Source organism: Zalophus californianus, chromosome 8, assembly GCF_009762305.2.
Source record: "Zalophus californianus isolate mZalCal1 chromosome 8, mZalCal1.pri.v2, whole genome shotgun sequence".
NCBI lineage: Eukaryota > Metazoa > Chordata > Mammalia > Carnivora > Otariidae > Zalophus > Zalophus californianus.
Window position 1 is genome coordinate 872,650 of NC_045602.1, and position 12,802 is coordinate 885,451.

At 44.4% G+C, this 12,802-nt stretch overlaps 1 protein-coding gene across 1 annotated transcript in view; it reads left to right on the forward strand.

The window, feature by feature from the left end:
* Positions 1 to 12,802, forward strand: part of SNTG2 (syntrophin gamma 2) — a 218,106-nt gene that overhangs the window by 38,437 nt on the left and 166,867 nt on the right. Inside the window, exon 2 of the mRNA XM_035728728.1 lies at positions 10,477 to 10,614. Within this exon, the coding sequence (XP_035584621.1) occupies positions 10,477 to 10,614 (138 nt within the window). The remainder of the gene's footprint in view (positions 1 to 10,476; positions 10,615 to 12,802) is intronic.

A 12,802-nucleotide genomic window follows, 5' to 3' on the forward strand; every position in this document is an offset into this window, starting at 1 on the left:
GTGTGATCTTGACTGTTGAATCTTCTTGATTTATTGTTCTTTTCTTTATTTATTTAGTATTTTAGAGAGAGAGCGAGCGGGGGGAGGGGCAGAGTGAGAGAGAATCTCAAGCAGACTCCTCATTGAGTGCGAAGCCCGACGTGGGCTCGATCTCTCAACCCTGAGATCTATGGCCTGAGCCAAAATCAAGAGTCAGATGCTCAACCAACTGAGCCACCCAGGCGCCCCTTGATTTATTGTTCCTTTTATCAGTGTTTTGTTGTCATGTTTTCCTTATTGTTGTTGCCGGAATATCTGTTCTTTTTTTTTCTTTTTCATATATGGGTTTAAATTGGTTTGACCCCCTTTGGGGAATTCATATTTCCCTAATTCATGTATCACTGTCCTTTCCTTCTCAACTTTTTCTCATATTTTCATGTGTCTTCAGTTTATTTCTTGTCATTATTTTGTTGTCTGCAGATCTCATGTGAAAAGCTTTCAAACTTGAAACAACCACTTCCCTTCTGTCTGTGGGAAATCTGTTCTTTTCCAAGATAAACAGTTACATTGTCTGCCAATAATGATAATTTTTTCCTCATCTTTCCCAGTCATTAAACACCATACTTCTATTTCCTGCCTTATTAATTTAGCTAGGGATTTTTCAGAACAACGTCAGACAGTAGTGATGGTAGTTTAATAATTTTTGACACCTGTTAGCAAGATTATCAGATTTTTCCTCCGGTTTATTTAGGTGATTTGTTGCGTGTGGATTATTAAGATATTCTTTTGCTGACATGTAACTGTCTCCATGTATTTGGCATATTATTCTTTTATTCTACTTCTGAACTGATTATTGGGGAGCTAAAGACAGTCGATTTATATTCAGAAGTGAGATTCATTCTTCATTTATTTTTGTTCTTTCTCTGTGTTTGTCAGGTTTTTAATTTTTCTGTCGGATGTGGTGAGAGTAATTCCCTCTTTCCTGTACTTTGAAATCCTTTACGCAGCATAGGATTTCTTTCCTTGAAAGTTCAAAAGTCTGTACCCATTACCCATCTAAGCTTTGCGTCCTTTATGAAGAAGGCGCTGATTAAATTCTGAGTTTGTTCGTTGTCTGAAATCTTGCGTTCTGATGAGTCAGTTTCTACGGAAGGTTGCGACTTCAGGGAGATTGTGCGGCGCTGCGCCTCTCCCAGTGTGGCTTCCTACATCAGCCTCTTTCATCCACATATTCTTCTCTACTTTGGTTTACAGGAGTTGAGTTTCCTCAAGTGGCACTGCAAACATTGAATTCAAAATTTAATAAATCGTCTCCTGATTCCTGTGATACTTTTATTTGGCATAACGTTCCTCTGGTTTCCCCAGCTGGTCTCTATTGTTAGCAACTGTATGTTCTTAAATATGCACTGCTTCGCCTCACTGGTTTTCCCACTTCTCAGCGGTGCTGAATTCACAGGCTGGGTTTGTGTGTCTGCAGCAGCAGCAGCCCGGCCACATCTTGTCCTTGCTCCCACGCGTGGGACCCCGGCACACTCCCACGGGACACACCCCTGATCCGTGGCGCATGTTTTCCGGCTGTGCCCACGGGCTACCCCTTGGCCCACGCTTCATATGTACACAGGATGCATAGAAAACACACGTGTATACAGCTGGTTCCTCCTAGGCTCTCTCTTCCTTCCCAGACTGGATGGCACGTGGCTGCACGTGACCCACAGGATTGTTGTTGTTTAAAAGATATTTCACGTGGTTTCTGGTGCGTGAATGTCTCCATTCCCTTGGTATCAGGATTGTGAGGCTTATCTCAACAATATTTTTTTATTAATTCCGTGGATCTGAGCTGAGATCAAACTTGCTATCTAACTCAGAAAACCCAAAATATATTTTATACATAATACCCTCAATGAGGTGTAATTCACAGACCATACAAGTTGTACATTTAACGTGCACGATTCAGTGGTTTTAATTATACTTACGGAGCTGTGCCAGAGCATTTCCGTCAGCCAGAGAGAAACGCCACGCCCTGGCTGACGGGTCCTTGCACCTGCCCCATCTCCGCCCCGGCAGCCCCAAGTCTGTGCTCTGTGGATTTGCCTGGTCCAGAGCTTTTGTGGCCTTTGGTGGCTGCCTGCTTTCATCGGCGCAGTGTCCGCGAGTCATGTCTGTAAGAACTTCATCTCTGCCGTGACTGGGTGTTATTCCATTCGTCACTTGATGGACATTCAGGTGGTTTTCACCTGCTCTGAGTGACACTGCTATGGACACGTTTGATTCTGTCGGTTCCGTACATGGCAGTGGATTTGGTGGGTAGTGTGGGTGCTCAGTGTTCGGTCCCCGGGGGGAAGGGCCAGCTTTTCTGCAGGCGCCCAGGGGGTCCTCAGCTCCTGGGCTTCACCAGCACCTGCTCATCTCCACCTTCTGATGACGGCCACCCGAGGGGTTGAAGTGGCGAGAAACCTGTATTTTAGACATACTTCTTGTGTTCAAAAATGACAAAGTTTGAATGAATGAAAAGCCTAATGGAGAATATAAAAAGTACCCATTCCAGCACAGACAAAAAACTACTCAGCATTTCAGGGTAGAACTCCCCAGGCTTTTTTTCTATGCATGGGTGTGTGTCTGTGACGTTCTTCCCCAGAAGAGGCCCCTACTGTCCTGATAGGTAATTCAGTAGATGTTTTCTGCTTTGCCACGCAAGCCTAATGCCAGTATTTACTACGTCACTTCATATTCTTCTGACTACAATTACTCAAAAATATATTATCGGATAAATGTGTTGCAAAACCATTTCTTTAATCACTCACATTGAGCACTTAGGTGGTTTCATATGTCTCACTATTGTGAATGATTTTGTAACACATTTATCTGATAAGTATTTTTGAATATAATTATTGTTGGTCCCTTAAAATAAAGGCAAGCATTAAATTATTGAGTCAACATTTGTGAGCCTTTAAACTGTTCATCAGGAGACTGTGAAATGTGTACCACTTGTGCATATATACATGATTTTAAAGAAATACATGCCCTTCCTCAAGCTGAGAAATTATTTATCATTGGTCAAATTTTCCCTCATTTTTGGTCAGAGTTGCTTCCTTATCCTTGGTGCCACTTTATCATCTTTATTAAAAAAATACTCACGTGCCTCAGCTTGATTATATATATAATATCATATATATATTATATATTTATATCTATATAGATATAAATAAACCAGGATCAATTCAGTGGTCAGAATATTTAAAGTGAACTATTATCATCTTTAATTGTTAGGATATTTGTGCATTATTCATTTCCATAATAATTTTTAGCCAGTTGCTTCTTCTCTAACTACAGCCTGATAGAATGAATCTATCCGTTTCTGCTACCAGATTGAAAAAAAATAAAAGAATAGATTATTGTGGAAAAAGAATGCAGTCATGGCATAGCTAGATCTGCTTGTGAAACGCACAGTGACTTCTCAAAGTACCTTCTTGGAGAACCCTCTTGTGGAACAGGTAGCAACCGCAGTGCCCTCAACCGTGGGGACCGGGTCTTCCTGAGGTCGTGGGCTCCATCAGCCTAGCTCCCACTCGTTTTAATAGCGTCCAGATGAGCCACTTGTGCCATTTTCTTTTTTAATACAATGAGTCCAACTGTAAAGGAATTCACTGTGTTTATGATGAAACTGTCTTCTGAAGAACATGGTTATAGAGGGCCACCAACTGTAGGATCGTCCTGACTTGTACAGTCAGGTGCACGTCCGGTTTTGTGAATGTTCCAGTTGATGCTAGCGAACCTGCTGAATTCAGGAACTCAGGCCATTGTCGTTAAACAAGTCAGAAGCTTATGCCTGATGGAGTCAGAGTCTGATGTGATATGTATCCCCAGTGAAATGTGTGCTACATCAGTAAAATTTAGGTATATTGCTAGTTCATCATCTGTTTTCCAAGTGCAGTTTGTTCTTCCCAAATGGGTCCATGTTTTGTGGAGGAATGACATCTTTACTCACCAGTACACACCTGGACAATCTATTCCTCTTTGCAAATCCACGTGCGTGTGGAGAATGTGTAAAGCACCTGCAGACTCTGCTTCTAAAAGCAGCGGTACCTCTTCTGCAGTAATGAGGGTTTGTCCTTAATTTTGCTTTTTGAAAGGGGTGATAAATTATCATGTAAAATATATAAAGAACTGTTTAAAATATATATATTAGGGGCACCCAGGCGGCACAGTCAGTTTAGCATCCGACTCTTGGTTTCGGCTCAGGTCGAGATCTCAGGGTCATGAGATCGAGCCCCGTGTCAGGGTCTGCAATGAGCGGGGAGTCTGCTTTCTCCGCCCCTCCCTCCCATGCTTTACTCTGTCTCTCTCTCCCTCTCTAAAATAAATAAATCTTTAAAAAATATGTATCTATAAAGAATTGTTTTGGGGCGCCTGGGTGGCTCAGATGGTTAAGCATCTGCCTTCGGCTCAGGTCATGATCCCAGGGTCCTGGGATCGAGTCCCGCATCGGGCTCCCTGCTCCTTGGGAGCCTGCTTCTCCCTCTGCCTCTCTCTCTCTCTCTGTCTCTGATGAATAAATAAATAAAATCTTAAAAAAAAGTAATTGTTTTGACAACTTCAACAGTAGTATCTGAGTGACTGACAGTTGAATTCTAGAAACGATAAATGGTAATTCATTTATTTTGCTTTGATTGTTTTAATGTCTTTTATGGCTATCAAATGTGTATACTATAGGACTTTTTTCCCAGTAGTTTACTCACAATTGATTGCATTTTAAAATATAGTTTAAGCAGGTGGATATCTATTTTAAATAACATTGAAATGCTATTTGTGTTTGTGTGTTATCAAATCCAAGTTATTCAAATGTTATGCCATTTTGTTAGAGTCTTCTGATCTTTGTGACTTTTATAGCATTCTTTTTTTGCAGAAATAGAAATCAGTTAGCAGCATGAACCCTACCTTCTTTACCCTAAAAGTACATTATAAGTAGGTCATTACTGACAGACCTTGCTTGTTTTCTTTGATAGCTCTAAACTTGCTGGGATGGGGAGCCAATCACCTTATATCAGGGAGCCAATCACCTTGTGTCAGACGGCTGAATGGCAGTTACTGGTCAGTGTTACTGATTAAGATTTGATTTGAAACAACTTTTAAAAACAGACATTTAAGAGACCTAATCTGTGGCACTTTCCTGGATTGTGGGAAAGTATATGTCCCGCTTCGTCACACCACCGGGCAGCCGTGTCTCTGAGAATCGAAGCCGATGCTGTCCCAGGAGGTTTGGGCGCACGTTTGCATCTGTCTTTCCATAGCTGGGGTAGTGAGGGTCCGGTTCTGAGATCCTCCTGGCTATAACAGATGGCTGCCCTGTCTGGACTTGAGCTATCTGAGGAAGGATGTTGGTCTTCGAAGAAGTGAGGGTGTTTGCATCCCCAGGTCCTGATTCTCATCCCAGATCTGCCCCCCAGGGCTTGCCTTTTTGTGGATCTGGGCTCCCTTCTTTCATTTCTAACCAGCCAGCTTCCCCATGGTTGTTCTCAACCTTTCTGCCCGCGGCTTTGGATGCTCAGCAGGTGATTTCAGGGGCAGCCCAGTTTAGAACCCCTTGCCCGGCCCTGAGCTTCCGGCCTCGACATTTCTCTCTCCTTTTTCTTGTTCAGTACCTGTGCGCCCTCCCCCATCGCTCCCACCCAGCCCACCATGGCTCTGAGGTGGCTGCCCTTTCCTGGCCTCCAGGTCCCTGGAGAAGCTCAGGGACAGAGGTGGGGTCTCTAACTGCCTTCCCAAAATCCACGATCTACCGATCTTGTTAGTCTATTGCTGGTAGGGAACCGTCTCCTAAGGTACAAATTTCCCTTGGGTTCCAAATTAAAAATGACTTGGGTTTTTTTCTATAAAATTCATATCATACTTGATGACATGAATCATTTCAAAAGATGTGATGGAAACACGGTTTCTCATGCAGCTGAAAGCATAATGGCAGGTGTAGGTAGCGGAGGGCTCCTCCTTCTGCCACCGTGACTTTTGACGCTAATTACGCTTCAGAAACGCACCCCGTGACAAGCGGGGCCTGCTGGCTGTCAGAGGAGCTGTTCGGTTTCTGAGTTTGCTTGCCGTTCACTTTGCTTTTCCTGTCAACTCTGAATCAAGTGAAGTGGATGGATTTTCACTGGAAGCTAATGTTAATTTGCATTTAGAGGCTTGCCGAAAAAGGCATGTCTTCTGTCGATGTAGATCCTGAAGCGTGTGCAACTGGCTGGGCCGAGAGCAAGTGAGCTCCTGGCCTCTGGCTTCATGCCTGTGGCCTGAGTGGCGGGCCCCCCTCCCAGGTGTGTGCGGGGGCTGCCCTGGTGGGTCCTCGGGCGAAACAACGTCTGGCTGTGGTGCAGGTGCCCGGTCTTGCCCCTGTGGTTCTGCCTTGTGCACCTTGTTAGAAAAGCCCGATGGTCCACGAGATTCTGGCTGCACAAGTTTCCAGCTTAATCTCAGCATCTCTGGAACTTGGGAGGGTCTGTGGGACTCTAACTCCCGAATTGGTCTGTTGCTGCCCCCGTGGCATTTCCTCTCGTTCCTGGTGGGCGTCCGTGCTGCCGCGAGCGTCCGTGCTCTCAGGGGACCCTGGCTGGGCTCTTGGGCCGTTTTTCTAACTCTCGGCCATTTTTACCCACAGTTGTAACTCTTACAGCTTGACGATGCCAGAGTTGTTCAATTCTGGGATGCTATCAACAATAACATGAATAAAAACCATTACTTTCTGTAGCACTACAAAGGGCAGGGAAAGCAGCCAAGGAAATGGGGAGAGAATGTCTTGTAGTTGGCATCCCGATGGCGTGGGCACCAAGTCCCAGAGAAGAGTCCTGTGGGGACCCGTGGCGGACTGCAGACACTGATCCCTACCAGAGCAAGACCCCCACCCCTCCTCTGCCCTTCCTGGCCCCCAGGACCCCTCCACTCTAGGCATTCCAGGTCTTTCTGTTGAGGCCCAGCTGATGCACATTCTGACCGGAGCTGCAGTGACCAAATAGATCAGTTCTGGGACAGTTCACACACTTTTCTTTAATTTTCCCGTGTACAGATATTTCTCTTTTTAATTAGTATTCCTTTAATGTTTTCAATAAAGGATTCAGTTTTCTCCCTTGAACTCAAGTTGTTTTGGTGGATATATTCCTGGGTATCTAGTGGATTTTTGGAGGAAATTCTTAATTTTTTTCTCTTGGTTCTATTGTGTAAATATACAAATTATATTTGCAAAATAACTGTGAATTTTTATTATTGTATATAAATTATTTTTATTGTTATGTTAGTCACCATAATTACATCATTAGTTTTTGATGTCATGATCCATGATTCATTGTTTGTGCATAACACCCAGTGCTCCACGCAGAACGTGCCCTCTTTAATACCCATCACCAGGCTAACCCATCCCCCCACCCCCTCCCCTCTAGAACCCTCAGTTTGTTTCTCAGAGTCCATCGTCTCTCATGGTTTGTCTCCCCCTCTGACTTGCTCCCCTTCATTCTTCCCCTCCTGCTATCTTCTTCTTTTTCTTTTTTTTAAATTTTATTATGTTATGTTAGTCACCATACAATACATCATTAGTTTTTGATGCGGTGATCCACGATCCATTGTTTTCGTATAACACCCAGTGCTCCAAGCAGTACATGCCCTCCTTGATACCCATCACTGGGCTAACCAATCCCCCCTTGGGAATTGGAGGGGGAGATGAACCCTGAGAGACTATGGACTCTGAGAAACAAACAGGGTTTTAGAGGGAAGGGGGGAGGGGGATTGGTTAGCCTGTGATGTATATAAATTATTGAATATGCAACTGTATTTGCAGATTACATTGATCGAGTGTGATTTTATCTAGCCATATAAGTGATTTCTGACATTTGCATACTTCCTGGTTTTATTTGTGGACCTCAATATCACCTGTAAATATTGTAAATGCTGTTGAATTTTTATACCTTTAAACTCTTTTTTCCTGTCTCATGGGAGACAAAGTTGTATAGAAAAATGCTGAATAACAGCAGTGAGGTGGGTATTGTCACCATTTCATGTGAGGTTTTTGGAGGGGTTTAACTGGTCACTCTTTTACAAATTCACAAAATTACTCTTATTTCTGCTGATTTTAGGAGCACTTTGTATGTTCTGTGTATGAGTCTCTATCAAATACATCTAATGCCAAGATCACTCACTCTATGGATAACTTTTTGATCTCTTCGTAGTATCTTTTATTGAACAGAATTTCTCAATTTTATGTAGAACAATTAGTCCCTTTCTCGATTAGAACTTCAAGATTAGAACATTTCCAGGCTAGAACTGTTTTGCATGCTGTTCAAGTCAACTTTACTCTGAGTCCATGGAGATATTTTCACCTGTTTTCTTTTAAACGTTTTGTTGATTTACTGTTCACATGTAGCTCTGAAGTCCAGCTAGATTTGATTGTTTCCTAGGCTCTGCAGTCGGGCGGTGAACTCATTTTTTTCCTACATTCTTTCCGGACATGACTGTCATGCTGCACTTATGACAAGCGAGGAGATCACACATATGTGAATTTTTTTCTGGACTATGTATTCTCTCTTCTCCACTGAGCTATTTTTCTTGAGTAAATACCCCATATTTTAATTGCTACAACCTCAAAATAGTTCTTGATACTTGGCATTATAAGTCTTCAGCTTGGGTGTTCTTCAGGATTGCCTTGACTATACGTGACTGCGTTTCTGTTTGAAATTTAGAATTATTTTGTCAGTTTCTAACAACTTGCTGGTGTTTATGATTTTGTGTTGTTTTGAATCAACAACAGATTAATTCAGAGATTAATTTAGAAAGAAATGACTTCACAGTACGAATCCATCCAGTTCATGAACATGATCTGTAACTTATTTAGGTCTTATTATTTTCCTCTCAGTAACACTTTCAAATTTTTAGTGTAGAGACCTAGTGTGTCAGTTTTCATTAGTTGGTTTCTGGATACTGGCAGTTGTTAATGCTACTGGGAATTATATCCTGTTATTTCAGCTGTTATTATTTGTTGCTGATATATTGAAACATACTTTCACAGTACTGTCATAATACACCATTAACTGGTAATGATGTTAAGGCCATAGGCTAAATGTCCAAATGTTCATGTGACAGACATAGATATAGATACTTTTGAATTATCTCCATGCTTAGAGATTCCATCTGTGAACTAGCTTCATTTTTCTTCTTTCCTTTTTGCATCATAAATATTTAAAGTATATATTTTATATATAATTGCACTGGTCAGGAGCACAGTGTGGTATCGAAACGGCAAGAGTGAACGCACATCTTTTTCTCAGCCTCTGTCCCTGGAGGAAATCTTTCGATAATTCAACATGGTGAATGACAAGTGCTCTTAGACTTTTAGCTGTTTTCCCGAAGGTTAACCTTTTATATTTAACTATTAATTTAAAGAACTATTAATTAAATATTTAATTAATATATAACTTTGTCTAATGCCATCTTTGGAATTTGTCAGTGATCTTGTAAGTTTCTTCTTTTTCTGTTTCTGTGGTTGGTTGCCAGCCTCGGAGAGTCCTGGTACGCATGCCCCTGCGTGGGCTTTCCTCATGGTCCTGGCCTGAGGGTGCAGCTCCTGACACCTCACTAAGCATCCCGCCCCCTCCTCCCTTCCTCCTGGCCTGCAGGGTGACCGCCTAAGGCTGTGCAGGCAGCAGTCTGCATGCGGCACCTGGTGCTCCAGACGGACAGAAACACCAGCCTGCTCCACCCCTGAGACCCGCCTCCTCGGGCCTGGCGAGGGGCTCCCAAGTGAAGCAGGGCACCTTTAGACGCCGTTGACCGTGACTTGCACACACCAGGAGGCCACCTCTAGTTTGTCCAGAGGTGTCTGTCTGACTTTCCATTCTTCGTCTGCTGAGAAGGCCTTTACCTGTGGACGTCCCCTCCTGGTCTGCGCTTGCTGACAAACCCAGTTTGCTTTGCCGTGTGGTGGGGGTAGGAAGCCCGCCGGGCCCCAGCCCTCCGGGAGCCAGTGTGTGGGCCCCACTGGGTACTTCTGATAAAGTCGGTTTCCATGTATTGATGAGAACTCTGATACACGTTTTGCTGATTTTCAGCATTTCCTGGTCCAGACCAATAAATCTTCAAACAGTTACTATCTGAATCTTCCGAAAGGGGTGGTTATCATGCAAAGAGCTTTGGTAAAAGTAGGAACTAAAGGCTTTCTAAAGTTAGAAAAGTTGATTTGAACAAAATACTAATATTTTCAAGCTTTTAAAGAAAACCCTAATTTTCTTTTAAAAACATGTTTATTTAAATCCTGTAAAAGCTATTCAGAAACAATTACTCAGAATTCATACTTACTGTGTGTTAAATTAATGAAGCCGTGGCCAGATGGTTGCAGCTGTGCGGTCCCCACGTGGTCCGTCCGGGTGCATGTTCTGGGGGTTGTGGGCGAGTGAGCCATGGTCCTGCCACCACACCTGCGCCCGCTGTGCTCACACCCTCTGCCTGTGTTTCTGCTTTGCCCCACAGACCAGAACTGGCATTGCCTTGCTGCACCGCGAGGGGTCTGGAAGCACCTATGACGTCCGCCTGAAGCTGACAAAGGAGGTCCTCACGATCCAGAAACAAGACGTGGTCTGTGTCGGTGGGAGCAGTCACGGCACACATGTAAGTGCCCCGTGGCTCCGGGCTCTGCGTAGATGCGCCGGGGAGGCCCACTCGGGGAGGCCGGTTACGGCCTCAGGACTGTTTGCTCCCCTGTTATTTAAACATCCCCAGCTGCAAAACAAGACCAGGTTTCTGTCTCCCTGCCTTCCGTAATTTCCTCGTTGATGTGTTTTCCGGGAGGAGCTCTCCCCACACACCACGGTGTGCCGTGGGACACACTCTGTTGGAAGTGAAGACAGAACGTGAGAGTACTGTACTTGCCGAGGGCTTCCTCACATCTGAAACCACGAGCAGCAACAGACAGAGCGGGCACTCGCCCGCGTCAGGTGTCAGCTCTGCCCTGGTCTCCGGGACGTGAACGGCGCTTCCACGCTAAAGCTCCGTCCTTCTTTTGGCTTCAGTCACAGTGAACTTTCCTGAAGGGTAAGAAATGTACTGATCAGATACAGTAAAATATCGAGTAAAGATTAGGGAAAATAATTTTGGCCAGTTTTACATCAGTTTAGGTCAAACAGGACGACCGTAAGTGATAGAGGAAATATGCAGTATACTCTTTTAAAACCATAGTCGGTTTCCTGTTTTCCTTCTTGTGAGCTCAAATAATTGCAGGTATAAATATATATATATATATATATATATATATATATATATATATATATATATTTCTATAGAATCAACATTTCACTGCTCTGTCCTTCGAGTATCCCTACCCAGGACCTACAAAAACTGATATTCAAGAAATCATGTAGCTGAAAATAAGTTGTTTGTGGTGTGTTTTTGAAAGTACCCCTGAAGCGTTCCCATTCCCCGGTTCACAGCTGGGTCTCGTAGAGCGTGGGCCCTGAAGACTGCTTACTTCATCATTTTCTGGGTCCTCATGACCTTCACCTTGGAAACAAAGTAAACAGGGCACTCGCTCCCCATGTCTAATCCCCAAATCGGTGTTTCCTCAGTAGGTGCAGGTGCTTGCAGAGTGTGACGTCTTTCCTGGGCAGGCCCGATGCGGCCTCCCTCGCCCCCTGCAGAAGCAATGCTGGGCTCATGTGTGCGTCTTACACACGTGCGGCCCCTCCCACATGCATGGAGAACAGAAGTGCTCCTGTATTCCACGTGAACCCCCCGCCGTGTTGGCCCAGACCCATCCATGTCTGCCCCTCTTGTGCCCTTTTTGGGTGTCTGGTCCCATTCTGGATGCTGCCTGTGGGTCCAGGACAGGTGAAGTCACCGCAACAGAGGGCAGAGGACAGCTGCTGCCCTTTCCTGCTACTATTCCCTGGGGCCCCCGGCAGGGTCGGAGGTCAAGGGCCACTAATCCCTCGTTCAACCTACTGTCCCCCCACTTGTTCTGAATACTCAGCAGCAGTGGGTTTGGGGAGAGCAGCGTTAGAGAAGAGTTTGTTACTGTTTTAAAAAATTATCCTTCTTCATAGTGAGTCCATAACCTGTAGAGAATCCCACACAGCTTATAGCAAAAAACATTCGATGTTTCTATGCTAAATTGTCCAGGAAAAGTAAATTACGTTGTTTTATTCAAACATCAGATTCTCTACCTAAGGTTAAGTTCTCCCTCCTAGGAGAAGTGAGTGTGTGTTCACACTTGCAGAGTTGTGTTTATAATTTCCAGTGACTCCTGGATGCCCACGAACAGCCCTGCTCTGAGGAGAGCCGCGGGGCACACGGACTTGTGTTCCACAGCAGCCGGTCCCCTTCCAGCGATCTCTGCCGGAACATGCATCCCTGGGTTGGATGGCTTCGGAGGCAATTTGGGGAGAGTTTTGTTTGCAGGAAGATATGATCCACTCCTGAGATCAGAACCTGAACCGGAACCCTGAATTCTGCAGTTGATAAGAATAACACCATCTTGCCATGAGAATTCATCATGTGTTGGAAGAACAAGAAGAACTCTTTTTAACAACGGTCACAACGGTTTTTAGAGTTCAAGTCAGAGCCCCTCTGGGGGGTCTTGGAGCAGCCGCTCCCTGCATTATAGTGTTGAGTGTGTCCAAGGTACCTGCACCAGGAACCTGGCTGACCATGATTGTTTTCCACTTAAAATTATTCTGAAGGGCAGGAGTGGAAGGTCTGATCAATCCACAGTGGATCAACAGAAGGAATGATGGAGCCTCATGCCTCGCTGAACCTGGAGTCTCTGTGTGGGTCCCAGGAGATGAAAATTGTCAGATTTGGT